The sequence below is a fragment of the Thunnus thynnus genome, chromosome 7 (genome assembly GCF_963924715.1).
Source record: "Thunnus thynnus chromosome 7, fThuThy2.1, whole genome shotgun sequence".
Classification (NCBI taxonomy): Eukaryota; Metazoa; Chordata; class Actinopteri; order Scombriformes; family Scombridae; genus Thunnus; species Thunnus thynnus.
Genome location: NC_089523.1, coordinates 27,695,898 through 27,715,949, shown reverse-complemented (window position 1 = coordinate 27,715,949; position 20,052 = coordinate 27,695,898). Strand labels below are relative to the sequence as shown.

Below are 20,052 nucleotides of genomic sequence, written 5' to 3'. Positions count from 1 at the left end.
AGCGCCTCATTAGTCACAGTACAGGTGTTACCTTTGCTCCAGGTGTATTTATTTTTTCACACTGCATTTACATATCAGTCCACATACATGTGCATGCTTTCTTTTCTTCATTCAGCCTAACCAAGGTTTTCTTTTCAATTGCTAAAAGTGATTGACATAACACTAGAATCAAGCACTGGAGATGATGTTATGGGGTTAGAGCAGCATAATTTCAGTAGTGACTTTCTGTCATTTAAGGTTTGTTACAGTCTTGCTGCCGGATGCAGGTTTCAGTCATGATGACATACTGTGACCCACATGTTATATTGCTTGTATTAGATTGATTAAGTGGATCAATACAGAGCATATTATATACAGTAAATAGTCAGTCACTCATTGAAACTTTAAAGAAATTGGATTTTTTATGCCCTTTCTCTGTATTTCTGTGGAACAAATGTAAATGTCACACAACAGTGAGATAAAAAGTAAATAATAGGGCAACCTTGGTTAAACCAATTATTGTTTTAACAAAAAAAATATTTTTAATCAGTCACTCTACTAAGGCTACAAAAATGTGCCTCTTAGCTACTACAACAATGTTTATTTTTGGCTTGTATTAAGTGGTGATATAATAAGCATACCACACTCAGAATATGTTGCTTGAGCCAGCTTTGTCACATACAGTATAGATTATTATATTGTCAGAAATTGGTTAGTGGCAGACCAACCCTGAACAGGCTGTTGAGCCTTTATTTTGATGCTTGTTTTTCACATATACAGATTATGCTCTAATACACAATACAGATAAAATTATAATTTCTTCAACATTGCAGACATGAAATGTAAATGATCTCCAAAATTTCCTGGCGTGATGAATGCCTTGGTGAGTCAGAGCGTATCACAATTGAAATTCATATCGCATAGGGAGTGTTAAACAATGTTTGGGTTAAATGGGTTGTGGGAGGATTCAAAGACATTAAAATGCCACTTAAATTAGATAGGTCTCATGAGTGAAAATAATTTGGAATCACTGAGATGTGAAAAGTTTATTATTTTCCATTTTATGGCTTTTAGCGCTAGTGATCAGTTTTTACGCGTGTCTTTGGTAAATAGTGTTTTATTTTTATAAAGCTCAAGTATGATGACCTTTGAATGAAAGGTATGTACAGTTGGTGTACAGTAGTTTGTGTTGTACCTGCAGTTGTTGTCCAGTTTGGATAACTGTGTTCCCAATCCTTCATCCCGCTCCCCAATAATGTTTACTTTGCAAATTAATATGATATATATAATAATTGAAAATTGACTTGTATTCGATTCAGCTTTCTGCCTTTTTGCAGCCACTAACTTTAAGCTAACATTAAGTGTCGAACTGATTTGAAACAACAGGTAGTTCATTATTTACTAAGAGGAAAGTGATAATGTAAAGAAAATAATATAGCCATTGGATGCAAATGCAGAAGAGTTGTGGAAATAATGTTTTGCAACACTGAATAGATTAATTTGTCCCTGCATTTGACAGTCATCTTTGTTAATATAATGATGGATGTGGCTGTGTAGAACTATGCACAACAGACACAAAGCAAACAGCATGCTCTTATATACTACTACTATATGTTCTACTATATGCTCTACTATATCTTCATCCATCCATTTTATTATCCACTCATTCCTATTAAGAGTCACTTTAACAACCATGTCTGGCTGTTTTTTCCTGCAGAGTCACGATTTTTTCATACCAAATCTGCAATATTTCTATTTTTTTTTTGCAATTTTATTTGTATATCAGCATGCTGCCAGGGATAGGGAGGTTATACCCTACCTGACTGCATATTGACTGGAATCTAAAAAATGAAAAATATAAAACACATGAATAAAATCTAAAAGATTCAACATACAAAACAAATATTGATCATTTTTTCTGAGAATATTAGCTATAAAGACAGAAAAGTCCTTTTCAGTGCCCTGTCTTGTTGGATTTGGTTCATCCACTAGATAACAGAAGACTGCCCATGTTATGTAATGACCCTTCACACATATGCATGCACAAAGGCATGCACATACTCAACCAAGCTCACTAGAATTAGTCCACTCTGAAATCTCAGTTATTATATGCCAGTTTTACCTTTCTGATGTTATCACCAATTAATTAAAATAACCTCGCTGCAAATAACATGCTCATTAAGGTCCTGTTAAATTGTTATTTTTCATCCATAGAGGCCTCTATATTATTTTCCTAGACTTTGTCTAGCAGTCATTTTATGCTGATGAGCATGCTGAGGCTTTGTTGCTGTGCAAATCCCATGCTCATTTTTTTTTTTTTTTTTTTTTTTAATTATTACTGTTTCATAGTTATTCAGAAGTGGATAGCAAGTGGGGCATTATCAGTGTTGTGCCATACTATCTGTGATTAATAATTTTCTTAGTGTTTGTTCTTTTTTGACTGATGTAGTATATACAATATTATACTGATACCTATACAGGCTGTAACAAATTCTAACTCAGAGCGTAGCAGTAGTCTTTATGTGGGATCAGATGCACCTTTTTTATAGTATATTCTTGCTCTTTCACATAATGAGACCGCAAGAACCTTTTTTGTGCTTCAGTAATTATTTGTCATACTTTGCCACAAACTTACTGTAGTCAACAATCCAGTCAAAATATAATACTTCCCGTACTCTTCTGCATGAAGTGTATTTACCATTTATTACTGTTCTACAAGTATTGACTATTAAGAATAATACTTATGGAGTTGTCTGAGGTTTACCAGAGATGTAGATGTGCAGAAACATCCCACTATAATTAGCTTTTTAACACACAGGAATTTCGACAGAGTGCATAGAGGGCTGTTACAAACATGTAGAGTAAGTCAAAATAGGGAGAAGAATAGGCTCTGCATTTTTCTAATCTGTATCTTCTCCTCTTGCTTTTACAGAGATAATCTACAGCTGGGTGTTTAATGAGTTCCCCTCATTTGTTGCTGAAGACAGTCGGCGCTTCATCTCCCAAGACACCGGAAACTTGTACATCTCAAAGGTGCAACCCTCTGACGTTGGAAGTTACATCTGTCTGGTGAAAAACACGGTGACAAATGCACGGGTCCTGAGCCCTCCAACACCTCTAACACTGAAAAAAGACGGTGAGGCTCTCAGATTTATAGCACCTCTCACACATGATAGCTACTGATTTGTATGAATGCCCAGGCCAGACAAATCTAATGGATTTCAATGAATAAACCACACACAAAGTATTGAAAGTGTAAAAACGTTTGGGTTTTTTAGAGTTTTTTTTTTTTTTTTTAGATCTATTACAGGGCTTCCTCCCTCTGAACCTGTTTAGCACAGATGAAAATCTTCTGCTGGTGCATTTTATTGTATCATAATGCATTTGGAGATTTTTTTTCAGATCAGATAGGTTAATAAAAGTGGGGCGGTCTGTGTTCCGCTGAGCCTCATGTTAGTGGAGGGCGTTATGAATTCCATACACACTGTAAATAGATAGTGAGCAATGCTTTAACATTAGTGTGGGGAGCCTTCTTCACTCACAATGTGCTTTGGTGAAACTAGCCATCAGGGAAATCATTTTCCAGCATAAAATTAACTGAATCAATGGCCCTTGCTGTGGATGGGATTTCGCTCTTTTATACTAGCCTCTCAGGAGCCATGCTGTGGAGCTGTTTGTTGGATTCAGGTGTGGATTTCACCTACAGGCTTTTTACATCTGACTACACAGAGAAACGTCCATCACTTCACACAAGTGCTTGTCATTGTCAAGGTTTCAAAGAACCACTGAGATTACATCCCCAGTGAAGCTGTGAAAGGGCCTTTGTGTTTAGGAACCAGGTTTGTTCCAAATGTTGCAACACAAATTTACCTCTTAAGGATTATATCCCTTCCAGCAAGATTTTTACTCTGTATTTGTATAACCTTGTCTGAAATGGTCCTCAGAGGCATACATAATACTTAGCACATAACCATGCTAAATTGGTTTGTCTCTCATTAATTGAGATGTGAAATACAGTCAGAAGTGCATTATGGTCAGTCTGCTATAAGCATTTTAGTATGGTTCATGGTTGGATAAAAGAAACAGAAATGGTCTTTTTTTGTTTGTTTGTTGTTATTTTTGCAACCATGAGTGGTGGAAAAGCAGTCAATTTTGCAGCATCCGTATTGTGATATGTAGCTATGGTGCATGGGCTGAAGGACAGCACTCTCACCTGCAGGACAACATGGCCGAATTAAGTCTCTACAGCTGTAGGTCCATTATGCCAAAGAATGTCTTGGCATCCCTTGCAAATCTCATGATGTTCAGCAGCCATCTATAATGTGAATTTTGGTCTAAAATGCTGAAAATTACATTGGCACATCTCACAGCAGACACCCAAATGTTCCCATGCTGTGTGCACCCCTCAGTCATTGGAGTCTGACCAATCAGACGCCGCAATCTGTGCCTCAGTAAAAGTGAGTGATTATTACACAGTTCAAGCTGGATCCGTGTGTGGCTCACCACTGTCAGCTCCAACCCTGACTCTCTCAATCAAAACAAGCATCTGGGCTCTATTATACCCTGTTGGAAGTCATCGATCGTCAGTTTGCAATCCACCTTGAGCAGAGCGGGGCTAAGCTCTGAACTCTGGACTAATGCACTGTTTTTAAACAGACAACAGTAAAGTAACAGTACATTGCAGAAAGATACTCTCTTTGATTTGCCTGTTTGGTGTAAAAAGAATGTATATGTATAGCAGTAACTTGTAAGTGAATATGTGTGATAGAGCTTCACAATTGAGCTTCAGAGAGGTTTTAAACTGTTGGAATCAAATTGTGAGGGTTTTTTTTAATTATTTGAAGTAAAAATCAAAGATGAAAACCAGAAGTTTTAACCTGAGATTTATAATAGCATTGCAAAGCTACATTCTAGTTTACCATAACCTATCATGTTTACTATATTTATCATGCACAGTTTTGTTTATAGTGATGCAGTTTTTGGCTCGTTTTAACATAAGCTATCCTGTAAATTACAGATCATTGTAAACCTGCCAGAATGTCTGATTATTTATTTGACAGTTAAGAGGAGCCATTGCTTTTGTAGTTTGTTTGTCTTTTTTCTTATAAACTTATTATAATGGAAATTGTGAGTGATAACTTAGAACTATAAAGGTACAAGCTGTTATCATTCTTAAACTGAGTGACATTTTATACATGTAGTAATACTTAATAGTAACTTAATCTAAGTTATTGATTTTTAAACTTTATTTGAATCAGTAATGTTGGTAAGTACAGGAGTGAAACTGGCAGATGTTAGTTATGATGAGTGGAGAAACAAACAACATTGGAATTTATCCATCTACAATTCAATTTTAAACTGTCAAAAAAATTACAGATTGGACCTTTAACCATTATTTTTACTTACAGTGGTAAAGCGTCCAGTTGGACTGCAGCACTGGGGGTGTTATTGTTGTCATAAGACATTTTCTCTCTCCACAATGACAGTAATATCAGTGAAACATAATGTTTGGGGGCACATCATCTCCACATGTGCGTGTCTTCTGAATTATTATTATTATTATTGAAGACCATAGGCTCATAGCCATATTGGATGTCAGCATGTTTTTTTTTTTACTAACCAACATATTTTTTGTTGTGTAGTCAAAACAAATCATTGCACTTTACCCTGAATGTGCACATTCTGCTGTTAAGAAAGTACCATTTTGTTTTATTATGTTTTTTGTGTAGAATATTTCACTGCTGGTGTTGCTGGTATAGGTGAGGATCAGTAACCTCAAGGGTGGACTTTTTCTACATTATGGGTGTAACAATCCATTTATTACCAGTCCGGCTGTGCAGAAATTGGCAGGAACAATTCAAGTGTATGGCAATGGAGAAAGTAAGAGGTAGTTGTTTGTAAACCAAACAAAATTGTACTTTTACATGAGAAAATCTGAATACATTGTTCTACATTTACAATAAAAGGGAAATTTAAGTTTTGGATTTAAAATTTTCATGCAGGTCTAAGGAATTTGTTACAAAATCTGTCTGTTTTAAGTTATGTGTCACCATTTTACAATGTATTTATTATTTTTACTTAGATTCAAAATTATTCTAGTATTAATGCTTCACTAACACCTAACTATAAGTTCCCTATTAAGCATTTTTAAGCAGTATACACATTCAATAGATGGTGTATACTGCCTTCATAAGTTATACCAATCCTGCACATTAATAAACACTTGAAAATGTCCTTATATCTGCTTATAATTATATTGTATATATATATATATGTGTGTGTTATAAGCCATTTATTAGATGTTTATATATTGCTTATAAATGATAAACAGGGAGATTGTGTTACCAGTGCTTCTGGGAGTTGTACTAAAACATCAATCGATAACAGATCTGGACAGGACAGGATAACGGAGACAAAGAAACACTTACTATGCTAAAAGCATTGAAAAAGTTTTAGGAATGGCCTCATACTGTAAAAATTGGTTCGCAAAAGAACAAAGCACAACAGAAAAATGTGATTTCGATGTGATTAATAAATGAAATTGGAACATAAGATATAGAGTGACACTACAAATGAGGGCCGGTAATGTTTTAGCACACCAAGCCTAGACATTATTTCTTTCAATTCTATCAAGTCCAGCCACTGAGGCTGAATTTATATGATATTAAATATACCATGGCATGAACCAATGAAATATTGCAAATTCATTACATGTGAAGGGCTGCTTTGGAGCCATAAATGTTGAGAATGAGATTGAAATTGAAAAGTTCTTTGGAACAAATATCATAAAACTCATTTTCCATACATAGTGGGCCACAATTCAATAACCCTACTCTGTCTTTGCAGCATTCATTTTATCACATAAAAAGTGTCAGGTACACGTAGGAGGTGTAATTATGGTTTCTCAAATGTCATGCCGGTCATTTGTCTTACTGATCATGTACGTTATAATGCACCTGGAGCAGCACTGCATACAGTCTGATATGTTTTATTGTGATTGTCATGAAGGTGCTGGGGTTAACAGTGTGTCCATTGATGGCGTTCATATGTAATGATTGTGTGTGCATTCCTCTGTAAAGAGTAAAACGCTCATATAATATTCATATCACAGACTTCCATTTAAAAAGACAGATAGTAGTAATTAGATCCCAGATGAAGGTGTTTTCGTTTGTTACTCCAAATTTGCTCAGTGCCATCTGACATATCATCCTGACAAATGGGTGAATTATAAATGACCACCTTAACATACAGATGAATAAACAAAGAAAACATGTCCTCTGGCTATGACTTAGAGTGGAGGTGTTAGTTATAGTGGCACTTAGCAAGACTGATAACACGTTATCTCTTGTGCCCTTTGCAATGTATTCGCGAAGTGTAGAGTGGATTACTAATTCTTAAGGATAATACACTATTTTTCCCTGTTGTCATTGGTGTATATTTGTTAGTACATCATCTTAATGGTTTGTTTTCTGAGACCATGGCCTATTTTACCATGTCTTGCACAGTAGACATTGTTGTTGTGCATAGATGATAACATGCTACCTGCAGAATAAAGAACATATCAACTTGGCTAATCTTGTATGTTTTACTCAAAACCACAATGTTTTGTGGTTTTGAGTAAAACATACAAGATTCAGGTGCATGCTCTGTATTTGATCTAAAACAGTATTACCAGCCCTATTAATAAACAGTGTGTAAAATGAAGGTGGATAGTTGAAAGATATGCCAGATGGTGTGCATAATGTGCAGACCCTCAACTGAACACTGCATGATTTAATGTATCGTGTTTATCATGAGAGGCCAAAGCACCAGGAATCCTCAGGAAAGTTAAATTCGCTGCCAAATTTTGTTCCACAGTTGTTGTTTGCATACTCAAAGCAGGTACCAGGGCAATAGGAAGTGGGCATCCTGATTATTTTCGAAATCACTGTGTCCAGTCTCTGCAAGTAAAAATGTAAGAGGATGAGGATGATGGGAAATGGTGGTAAGTGGCTTTTTCAATCTGCTTGGTTTTAATATCTGCAATTCTTCTTTCTTAACCTTTTCCAGGTGTCATGGGTGAATATGAGCCCAAAATTGAAGTGCATTTTCCTACATCTGTTCTGGCTGCCAAGGGAGTCACTGTCAGACTGGAGTGCTTTGCTCTGGGGAAGTAAGTAAACAAGGACATATTGCACAAATATAGATTGTTGCTTATTACAGCAGTATCATATTAATCACCAGGAACAGTAAACTACAGCCTATAACCGCTCTGTTGCTAAGAGATCCTTTAGATAATTCTCCTTGTGTTTTTCTCTCTCCTTTAAATTATATTATTCCATTACCTGAATGGGAACCAGGCATATCTTGTCTTCAGGCAGGATGTTAAGTGAGTGTAGAGAAGTATAGCATAGTAGCTCTACTGTTAGATGGCATGTTAGTGCATGGGGGAAGACTGAATAGGGAATTCTCCCCTAGGGACCCATGTGTTCTCATAATTGAGAGCCCTAATGTATCTGTGTTTCCTGGGTGCTTTCAGGGTGTGTTATGAATGTAGAAAGCCAAGGTTATGTCTATGAAAAAAAAAAAAAAAAAAATGAAATTGTAATAGTTGTCTGCCAGGAGGGAAAGCACACTTGTGTCCACAGAGACTAAAATAAAAAACACAGTTAATAAAGTTGGCTCTTCTGGTTTCATGCTTTGCAAATGTATTACCTTTTTAAATTAAAAATATTTTTTTGAAATTGAGTCTCGTATTAAAATAACTGGAATGGTTAAACTATGGGCAGGAAAGACCAAAAAGGAAGTTGCATTTATTTGTAAAAAATTTAACTTTCAAATCAAAAATGATTCAGAAACATTTTCTATATGTTCTTTTCCAAAGCAAAGTTGAAGCGGTATTAAACATTACAAGATATCATTTCCATTGCAAAACATAATCTTTCATCATCCCTACTCCATTTTGTTTATAATTATTCAGCATGAATTATTCATTGCTTGACTGCCATCTTAAGTGCAAACAATCTCTAATCTAAGATGACTAAGAACCTCATAATTGTTTACCTTGATTTCAATTAATTATCCACATTATGGCAAGTCATTTTCTAAATATATAGACACTGCATTATAATATCACACCCTTACTTTTCCCTTTCAAACCAAGCAGGAGTTTTTTTGGGTGCTTGTAGAACAGCCAAGCAGCTTGAGTCCTTGCCCTGTGCTTCCCTCAATAAAGTAATTTGTGCATGATGGCTTTCAGTCAGACAGTGATTCCAGCGACTTACCCTTTTACGTAGAGATGAATGATTTATCAATGCACCCTATTAAGAAATGGCAGCCTTTATATAGCACTGAAAATGAAGTTAAAATGAGTTCTGTTTTCCTGTTGATCAATATGCATGATGGCACCATTGGCTAAGACGAGACAGAATAGCTTTTTGTGTGTGAATGCCATAGCTCCTTGATGTGATTGTCTGTCGTGATATTTACCAGTGACAGTACTTTATAGGTCCCAGTCAAGGGCAAAGAGAACAATGAGACAATGAAAATGAAAAAGAGATCAATAAAAAACATAGTCCTCTTTAACTGTAAATAGCTTAGCATTCTATTACCTTGTAATGGTGTTATATATTTAGTAATGTCTGCAAGACTGATTATTAATTATGGTTTTATAACTCATGATTAGGTGGATTCTCTGTTTCTGTGGGATAAAAACTGGTATTTGTTTTGTGGAGCATCAACTGTGTTTCTGGTTACTTCATATACATAAATAGATAAATAAAACCAAGAACAACTTTGGCTGGAAAAGGGCTTCATTAGCACTTTCCAAATGGGCTTATCATGTCTTTCATGTGAACAAAACTTCCAATTATATTCAAAGGCCAATAACAATCCAGCTCAGTTTATTGCAGTTACTGCCTTCATTAGCAGTGGTCACAAAGCCAGCTCACAAATGATGTGTGGCCCGACAAGGCTCAACAGGATTATATAGGCGTAGACCAAAATTACTTAACAGGCAATTAGTTCATTTTTTAAGCAGTGTTGTAAACCAAATACACAGTAGCACTCGATTCAAAACAAAATATGGCACTGCTCATTGTCATCATCTAAACCACTATAGTTTACTGGGTTGTCTGCCGTCCAGCAGCCAGGCTTAGTGGATGTTTTCTGGTTGAATATCTATGACAAAAAAGTTAGATTCATGCTTGCTTCTGTTACATAAACATAATATACCCTGACTGTTTAACAGTGTCCAGTATACTGAAAATAAATTGTATTTTAAATAGAGGTGATATGTAATATTATCATATAAATTTGGGTTGTGCAAGACAGTTATGATTCAGCTTGTATTCGGTTCATTTAAGCAACAGCGGCCAGTTTAATAAATAATGTATCGGGTTAGCTACTATGAATGATTATAACCAACTATAGATTATGATATACTACCTATAGATTTACAAAAATAAGAAAATTGATTAAAACATTGGCTTCACAGTGTGATTTACAAGAAACTGTGGAATGTGCAGTGCTGGTAGCTGTTTTTATTTAAAGGGACAGTGAAGTATAAGGTTCATTGTAGTTCAAAAAACCTTGTACATTTGATGGGTTACACATTCTCCCACTCATTTCCACTTAAAATATAATATGTGGCATGTGGTAGAAGCTTTCATCCAAATTGCCTTAGAGTAGTGTGAGATACTTTTAGTTTCAGTGACCCCAGAGGGAATCAAACTCTTGAAACCCTAGCAGTTTCTCTACTCATTGAGCTATACAGGGCCACAAGGACCACATTTTCAGTTGCAACAGAAAGTACCTCTTAATAACAATAGATTTTACACTCTTGGTTAATGTTTTTGAAAGACAGCTGTTTTTGCCTAGATCATACCTGTAAAGTGTGGCTTTGTGTTTCATCTGAATAGGTGCTCATTTAAAAAAAAAACGGTGTAGAATTTCCCAAAGGTATCGAGAAATTGAAAGCTTAACAAATGAGCTAAGTGGTGGGATAATATGTAGATCTTAATAGTCTAATGCAAATCAATCCTCCACTACATTTTGGTTTTTAGATTTAATTTTGAACTTTTAGTACAGAACAAGTCCAGATGAGGGCACAGCAATTGTGTGAAATGCTAATTAAGATGTAATCTACAGAACTCGCTACGGGCACATTCTTCAATTGAAAATTGTAGCACCTTACATAAACTCCAGTGTGTAATACATTCACAATGTTAGGGTATGAAATACTCAGTTTGTACACTGTGATAAAATGTACATGACCAGAGCTTCAGAGTTCAGGAGTTTATGCCAACAGTTTCATACAAAGACAGTGACAGGCAGAGTTTCTCATTTCTGAGCTGAGTAAGCCTATTCCCTTCTGCCTGCCCCCAGTCCTGTGAACACGTACATACCTAGTGCTCATAATTCAACCTCCAAAGAGAAATCCTTCCACGGACTCAGGAAGATTCACCCTCATGCTCCAGCCCCTCAAGGTCTCTATAGATTTGCTCTGTTCTCTGGCTAGTCGAGAGTTTAGTTGGAGCAAAATTCTCATTCAATATCATACTATAAAAGGAAGTGCTTCATAACAACTTCATACCATATTCATGAGTACTGATTCAGTATCTATGCCTATTGTTAGAATGTGTTTATGTTCTAACACCCCGCAGGTATATTAAAATGAAAATGCAAGTGAACCCACATTACACCACAGATCTTTGATTTACCCATGGCCCCACATTTTGCCCCTGGTTCTCATACTGTATGGGTAGATATTTGTAGTTGATCCTATTGAACTGTATAGATATCCGCACTGCAGATCACTAGATACTAGTGGTGACAATCACTTCTGATGGCTGGATCAATGTATAACTACAGGGTGAAATTATACTTTTCTATTTTTTCAGCTCAACTGGAATGAATGTCAAATAAATGTCAAGTAAAGAGTGAATATTGTGACTGTCTACAGTATGAATGTGTCATATTATCATCATGTACTGTATGTTGTGTCTAAAAAAGACTGCTATGCTAATCCACATTTTTCAAAAATACTGCATCAATATTTTTTCAATCCTTGGATCTTGACAGGTGACAGGACTTTTTCCCCAAATTTGGTATGTGACATAAAACTCCTGTCCACAATGAAAAAAGAACACTTTGTTTAATACAAAACATGCTCTGAATCCTAATTCAAGTCCATTGCAGCCAAGAGCACTTCAATGTCCTTGTGAATTTAGTACAGATAAAAAAGCTCAGGATGTAACATTTCCATCTTGGCTAAATGATTGATGGGTTCACTGGAGGTATGGTGTCACATTTCCATCTTTCAGAGACCTGTCAAATCTAGTTGTCATACAAGAGTGCTACTGATAGCGCATAGTAAGACATTCGCTTTCTGCATGTGCAAGTCATCTATCATAAGGATCTATAGGGAAATCCATGAATAAACAGGGATAGATGGCAACGCTCGAACACTAATCATAAAATTCTCTCTGGCTGTTGTAATAACCTGATTTGAATATGGTCCCTGATCCTATGTGTGGATCATTCGGTACAGTAAATATATCATAAGGGGTCAAAAGGTCAATGATTCATATGTAGAGCAGAACGAACATTAAATAAGCATCGTGGTATGTCACTACTTAACTGCAGATGAAGAACATCTGGTATTCGTAGGTTTGTTACAGCCAGATATTTTTATCTGTAAGTATTAATGATATAGTGTATTTAGAAACTGTGAAGATTCTTCAATTTCCCTTTTTTTTCTGAATAAACAACAAAGCGATTGAGCATTTGAGGGACAGTTCACCCTCAAAAATACATATTTTTCCTTTTACCTGTAGTGTTATTTGTCAATCTAGATCATTTTGATGTGAGTTGCTGAGATTTGGAGATGTCTGACCTCTCTTGGATACAATGGAACTGGATGGCACTCAGCTTGTGGTGATCAAAGCACCAGAAAAATACATTTGAAAAACTCAACAGCAGTGTCTCTCAAGAAACCATGACCTGGTTACTCAAGATAATCCACAGATCTTGTTATGAGCAGTTTCATGTTTCTTTTTTTCTTTTTTTCTACCACACTACACCCAACTATGAGTAAATGAGTAGTAACTAAGCATTAGTTTAAGCTGATACAGTTCACACATGCGATATAAGAAAGACTCAAAATTGTTAAAGGTTTTAATTGTTTCTTTTAATTTTCTCCCACACAGCCAAACTAGAGAGAGAATCTATCAATAGTACTAATCATAGTTATTATTACAAGGTCATTCTCAAATAAACACCTATTGAGTGTACAGTACAGTATATCCTCTACATATTATCCTAATAATAATGCTCTTATTTTTTATCCAAGACAGAAAGAAACAAAGAACCTGACATTTTTTATTATGAATTATGAATTTCATCATTTCAGCTCACACTGTAAAATATGTGCAAATACTGCTTGTCCTCCTGTTTCACTGTACTGTTGAGTATATAATCCTACTCTGTTCTCCTCACAGTCCAGTGCCAACAATCACATGGAGGAAGATAAATGGAAACATCCCCAAAAAAGCAAGACTTCGGAAGTCCCAGGCTGTGCTGGAGATTCCCAACATTCAGCTGGAGGACTCAGGAACTTATGAGTGTAAAGCGGAGAATCCAAGAGGAGGAACTGCTTTCAAAGGACATCTACAGGTCTACAGTGAGTCAAAGAATGCTCTTTTTCTCCATTGATTTGTTTATCCTTTACCTTTGTACAGCCATCATACATCATCTAAGAGCACGAGTGTTGATGTATTTCATTGCAGGAATAGTGAGCCAAACAGCGCTATAAACAACTAGAAACCTTTGTGTAAGCTATTTTGATCATTCTGCACTGCTTCCAATGATTTTTCATGCTATAATCTTTGCAAGTGACAGTATTCTCAAATTCAAGCCAGGGGACTAATACCAGTCCATCTGAATTTGCTGAACAGTCAGAGGACTAATTATATATCCATCTGAGATAATCCAAGAACAAGTGTTCATCACCACAACAAATGAGCTGTTTCTTATAGTTGCAAGAGGAACAGGTCCCTTAACAGGTGTGTTTTGTCCAAGGCACAATGTTCTGAACATCTCCTCTGCTTTGTTTTTATTTTAATAGACTCTATTATCTGTATTTCTCAAAGATTTGTCATAATGTGATCTGAAGTAGTTTTTTTTTTTATACAGGATAGCCATGGAATTTGCTGAGCACAACTATTTCATTATCTTCGTCACTACAAAAACATATATATCAGCTAAGAGATCCGCATTACATATTTTAAATTAAATCAGCAGTATTTACAAAATGATCAGTTAAAGGGAATACCCATTAAGGTTGGGTTATACGTCAATACGGACACAGACAGCAGGTAGTCGGTTCTGTTTATTCTACGTCGGGTGGTTATATACACAGACGTGTTCGCACATTTGTCGGTGCATATGTTTCGTGCGTTCAATCAGCATGATCATACATTTTGGGCTGCACATGAATGATCCATATGGACTGTCTCAAACATAGACAGATGATAAAATTAACGTCATGCTGAACCTTATGGCTTTACAGATACAGAAAATATTTACACTTAGCTCATCCTTACTAACAGCATAGTGTTCTCAGCATAAATCTTAAGATGTAAAACAGATGGAAACACTGGAATAATTTGTTTAACCAAATCTAGGCTTATCACAAAAAACTAAACACATAGGGAGTAGTTAATAAGTAAAACTTATATTTGCAGTAGGCACATTGTACTGCATTTTTGTTTTTTTTACGTACAGTGGTTACATATCAGTTTTAGGATGGACTTTAATTCGGTTTTCAAACCAGTGTGATGAACTAGTAAGCTCGTTGAATTACTGCCTTAGCCCGTGACCATATTTATCTATGAGGGTGCATGTCTCCCATTCCTCTCTCTCCGTACCATGTGCACAGGGCCAAGATAATGGACTGTCTCAGCCTTGGTAGGACACATTTCCAAGGCCCTGCACTTCTTGGCAACCTCCATTCTGTTGACATCACAAGGAGAATAGGGAGCCTAATTTGTAGCAGCCTCACGCTAAATGTAATTTACACAGGTCAGCTGGAAGTTTGAACTTTCATTGTGAGGGAGACCTTCCTGACCATAATCATTCAATCAAACCACACACAAAAAAAAAAGTATTATACTGAAGGTGCCATATGCAAAGAATAGAAAAGAATGTGCTTGGCATGTAACTGTAGGAGACGCAGCCCAGTGGCAGGGTTCCCCGGTGTCTGCAAACACTTAATAAGAAATAAACCATTATGCAATGTGCATCATTCGGGTCTGGCAGTTTGTATCGTACTATGCAATCATCTGGATAAATTGGTTCTGTAGTTTTTATAGAAAACAAAGATCAAGCAAAACATCTCATGAATATATGTGGAAGGTTTGACATTTAAAGCCTTACAAATCTAGTAATTTGTGACATTAACCACATAATAATAGTATGTCATCATCAGTAACTGTTTAACTTGTCCTCAAAAGTATAATCTGCATAAATGGGTCACACATTTTTTTTATTTTTTTTTATATATAGGTATTATAGTTTTAAAAGTAAAAGTAGAGCAAACCATTAGAGATGAAAATTAAAGAGGAAGTAAGGTTAGGGTTAATTTCTAACATTCCCTCCCCCACGCAAGGCAAACGATCCAGCCCCCAGTAAAAGGTCTTGTAGTTTTTATATTCTTATACAGTTCAAGAATTGGAAAAATGCACAACCGCAGATAAGACCCAGTAGATGGAAAGAGACAACAAGATGAAAAGAAGGTACATACAGTCATACAGTACTATAACAGCGTTCAGAATTGTGACAGAAATTCTCTGCAGCATGTTGAGTTGGACAGGAATTGTGTATGTATGCAGCCTTGGAAAGACAAGCAAGCAGGCTATGAAAAAGAAAGAAAAGGGGGGAAAAAAAAAATGCTTCTTGGTTAAGGGGCCCTCAGGAAAGGCAGTCATCTAGTTTGCCTATGCCATAGGCGAGCCATGCGATAGAGGAAGAAAACAGAACATGGTCACGAACATGATACCAAAAACATGAACGTGATCCACTCTTGGAGAGGAGAGAATATTGGCTTTTCTCTTTCTGACAACAGTGCAATTGTGGGCTCCAGCAGTGAAAATCTCTAGGGCATTTTCTGTGACTGGTGGTGCATGTTGGTCTTAGCTAGAGGTGTGCTGGTATACTGGTTTTACTGTAAAGTTTATTATGTATAGTATTTTTGACCACAATATTCTTAACAATATAATATATACAGAATTATATAGTATTTTATTTAGTTCTGGAGTAATTCTAATATTCTTTTAGGAAACCAGTTCAGAAAATTTAAGCCTAGACAAAACTCAAAACCATGTCCAGTACCCCATTCAGACTGACACAGTGAAAGTGTGTCAGCCCCGTTTCGGGAGTATGCTTGTATGGGTCAACCTGTGATGTTAAATGAAACTTATCTAGTAATTATTATTATATAATGTAATGTAGTTTAATTCTCAGGTTTATCAGTGAAGTGTATGGAAATGGGTCCAACGCAAAAATAATGTGTAATAAATAAAAAGCTGTACACAACATAGAATGCATAAAGAAATGGTTTAAATAATGTGCCGCAATGGCTGAAAAAATAAATACTTTTATATTGAAGTGTGTCCCAAACCAAATTTTTGCTTCTGTTGTGACTATAGCCTTAATGGACGTTATAAAAGAGTCTTAGTGTACTACATCCACTGATTTAAATGCTGTCTCCTACAGGGTCTGTTGACCATGTAGTCATGTATACATATTCTTTTTTTTGTATAAGAACAGGTGATCATACATGTCTGTGTGTTTCATAGATACTTACTCTTAAATCCTTTTTTTTTTTCTCTTCAAGCCCTCCCTCAGTGGGTCAGAATGATTAATGATACTCAGATGGATAGTGGCGAGAAGCTCCAGTGGGAGTGCAAGGCCACAGGAAGGCCCCGGCCCACCTATCGCTGGCTTCGTAATGGTTTGCCCTTGACAACCCAGGTACCTACACAGTAACCTCTCCTTTTGTTGAATGTACCTTGAAATATCTGAATTACTCCTATGAAACCATACAACCTCTACATGTAGCATTATCATGGACAGTTATATGTATATTCAGCTGTGATGTTCCTTCGTTCACTTTTGTCTCGTTACAGGGTCGAGTTGAAATTGTGAATGGAGAACTGAGCATTCAAAAAGTGCAGCAGATGGATTCGGGAATGTACCAGTGCATTGCAGAAAATAAATATGGAGCCATCTATTCTAATGCTGAACTCAAGATTTTAGGTAGTTACACCTTCGGTTTATAATTGAAATTAGATCAAGCAAGTCAGTAAAAGAAAAATAACTTGTTGTATGAGATACCTTTTCTTTTCTGCAAAGCATATTTCTCGATACTCTGTAAGAATAAAATGCAGACCGAGTATTGGCATCTGAATAAGGTACCGGATGATAGGTAAGGTAGATTGAAATGCAAGTGGGGAACGCTGAACTGTGAGATGTGCTGATTGCCAATCAATGGTCCCTGATTTAACCCAGGCAGTGGGCGGCATGAATAAAAGAAGGACCCTTATGGTTACATTCAATGAGGTGTCTGCACGTATCAAGTTGAGGAGAGTCTGGAACAGTTCTACATTATTCTGAGGAGAATGAAAAGCAATGACTTGTAGGTATAGATTTATACTAATGGAAGCAAACACTAGAAGAGAGACATCAGTGGTTTCTTTGATGGAGTTTAATGACTCCATTAGGGTCTTATCTCCGCTCTATCGTTTGTCATCAAAGCACGGGCTACATCGCAATCCCCATTACTTAGAAAAAGCAAACCTTCACTGTCGAAATGACTTTCATCAGGTGTTTATTAAGCAGCATTTGCTACTATCAGTCAATAATCAATTATAATCATCAATGATTGCCAATCACACACTGTACAATTTTGACATTGTTGAAAGGAGTAGTTGTATCTTTTTTTCGTACATCAAAACATGCATCACATGTACTTTTAAAGACATAAAAAGTCAAGGAAACTGTGCTCTTCAGCCTTAAGGCTTCAGGCTAAAAACATAACAGTTGTACTGAATGGCTGTCCACTGTTCTGTGTTGATGCACTATTTTCTCCTTGTCATCTTCTATACTGGGACACATCTGGTGACACCCATTCCCCTTTCGTGTTTCCCCGAGGGACAGTTTGATTTACTGTCTGTGTGGCATGCCCTTTTTTGAAGGGGAATCTGTGGCATTTTGAAAATCTTACTGCAAATGGGCAAAGTTTTTTTGTAGAAGCCCTTCTAAAATGTTTATCCCTAACTCATCAAGTTTCAAATCTCTGTAAAACAACCACCGTTTAGTTAGTTGATTTAAATTCATGGCATTGTCCACAAGTCTCAGAAGTTGTAGATTTTAATAAGCTTTATCTGAGCTGACGAGGAAGTGCCTTCGCCTTCCTTAGAGTCACATCCTCAGTGATGATATTTTGAAGCTGGTGATGAATGTTTTCATAACTATACCCCCTAGGCATCTCTTCCCAGTGACCTGTGCTCTCTGTGAAGATATCCACAAGCAAACACTATCAGGAAAGATTACATGGCTAATAACAGCCTGCAGATGAGCGATCACTGGAGGCTACATGGGGGCAGCGGCTGCCCTCATGCCTGTGATCTTGTCCCAGATCCAGCTCTTCGGGGAGGGTGGCGGGTGAAGCAATAAGGGTACTGCTGCCACCAGCTGCAAGCCTGCTCTTATTTTGATTAAAACAAATACACACAGCAACTGCTCTGTTTTCTGCTGCTTTTCATGTCTAGAGGGACCTCTGCCACTCAGGCAACTACTCAGGCTCAAAGACACAAGTGTTATAGGGAGAGGTCAGCCTGTAGCTACAGATGGGATTGAATTGTCATTGTGTATAATGTCACCTATAAAGAATCATTCAGGATTTGAATAATCACAGTTGACAAAGCCTTGCAGCCAGTAGATGGCCTTAATGTGTAATACGCAGAACCACATCAAATTTACTGCTTAATTCAATCTCTTGAGCAAGCCTTAATTGTTAAAAATATTATGTATTTATTATTCATTCAGGCAACCCGATTTAAAACATTTTTTCATAAAAGCTGCACAAATTATCCAACCATGTCATCATGATAATGATTCAGTGATTAGTTAGGCTACAGAACACAGTGCAAATAGTAATAGGGGATGCTAAATTAGCACAGAATTCAGACCAAGTGTGGTAAATAAAAGCATATTTAAAACCATGTACAGTATTGTGTTTAAAGCGTGCTTTATAATACTTAATGTGGGAACTCTAGTTATTACTTTGAAACAAATTACTGTTTTGTTCGTGCAGCATTTTGACTCATGATGTGTCAGTCTAAACCCTCAAGCACCTTTTGAATAATTACTTTGACGTGCCGCAGTTGATGAGGTCAAACGAGTGTTACGTTTAAAGAATGCATGACATTTTAGCAGCCGCGCTGATTTAAACTGCATTATGAAGGTTTTTACCACCAGGGGGCGGAAAGACAAAACAAAGTGGCAGAAATAAGCTAGTCAAGTCATGCTCGCAAACAGATGTCACTTGAGTGTTCAAGAGTCACAGAGCCACATAAGAATCCCATTGGTGATCTCATTTTCTGGTGAACAGGTACCATACAATTAGCTTGTGTTTGGCGCTGTGCATGAAACAGCTGCTCACATTTTATACAAAGCAGCATTGTTTTAGTTTTTTGGCAGTTTGTGTGACATTAATGAATTAACTAATGATTTTATGGTTTTTTTATTGTTGTTGTTGTTTTCCGATACATCCTAAAATGTTTTGTTGGGTTTTTTTTTTTGCAGCATCAGCACCCATTTTTGTCCCCAATCCCGTACGGGTCATTGCCACACTTGGAAAAGATGTATCATTAGAATGCAAACCCAGGGCATCACCCAAACCACGGATAACATGGAAGAGAGGAGACAGAAGGATACAGCCAAATAAAAGGTACAGCAGATCACGTTTCACTAGCAAAAAGAATTTGCTTTTTACAGACTGAATATCTCTCTTTGGGCATGCATTGTAATTTA

General features: G+C 36.6%; 1 protein-coding gene across 6 annotated transcripts in view; it reads left to right on the top strand.

Annotated features, from left to right (window-relative positions):
* Nucleotides 1-20,052, top strand: part of cntn5 (contactin 5) — a 109,048-nt gene that overhangs the window by 63,996 nt on the left and 25,000 nt on the right. For all 6 annotated transcript variants that reach the window (XM_067595284.1, XM_067595281.1, XM_067595283.1 and 3 more), the window contains exons 7-12: nt 2,912-3,115; nt 8,029-8,131; nt 13,458-13,639; nt 16,853-16,989; nt 17,145-17,274; nt 19,825-19,969. In XM_067595284.1, the coding sequence (XP_067451385.1) occupies nt 2,912-3,115; nt 8,029-8,131; nt 13,458-13,639; nt 16,853-16,989; nt 17,145-17,274; nt 19,825-19,969 (901 nt within the window). The remainder of the gene's footprint in view (nt 1-2,911; nt 3,116-8,028; nt 8,132-13,457; nt 13,640-16,852; nt 16,990-17,144; nt 17,275-19,824; nt 19,970-20,052) is intronic.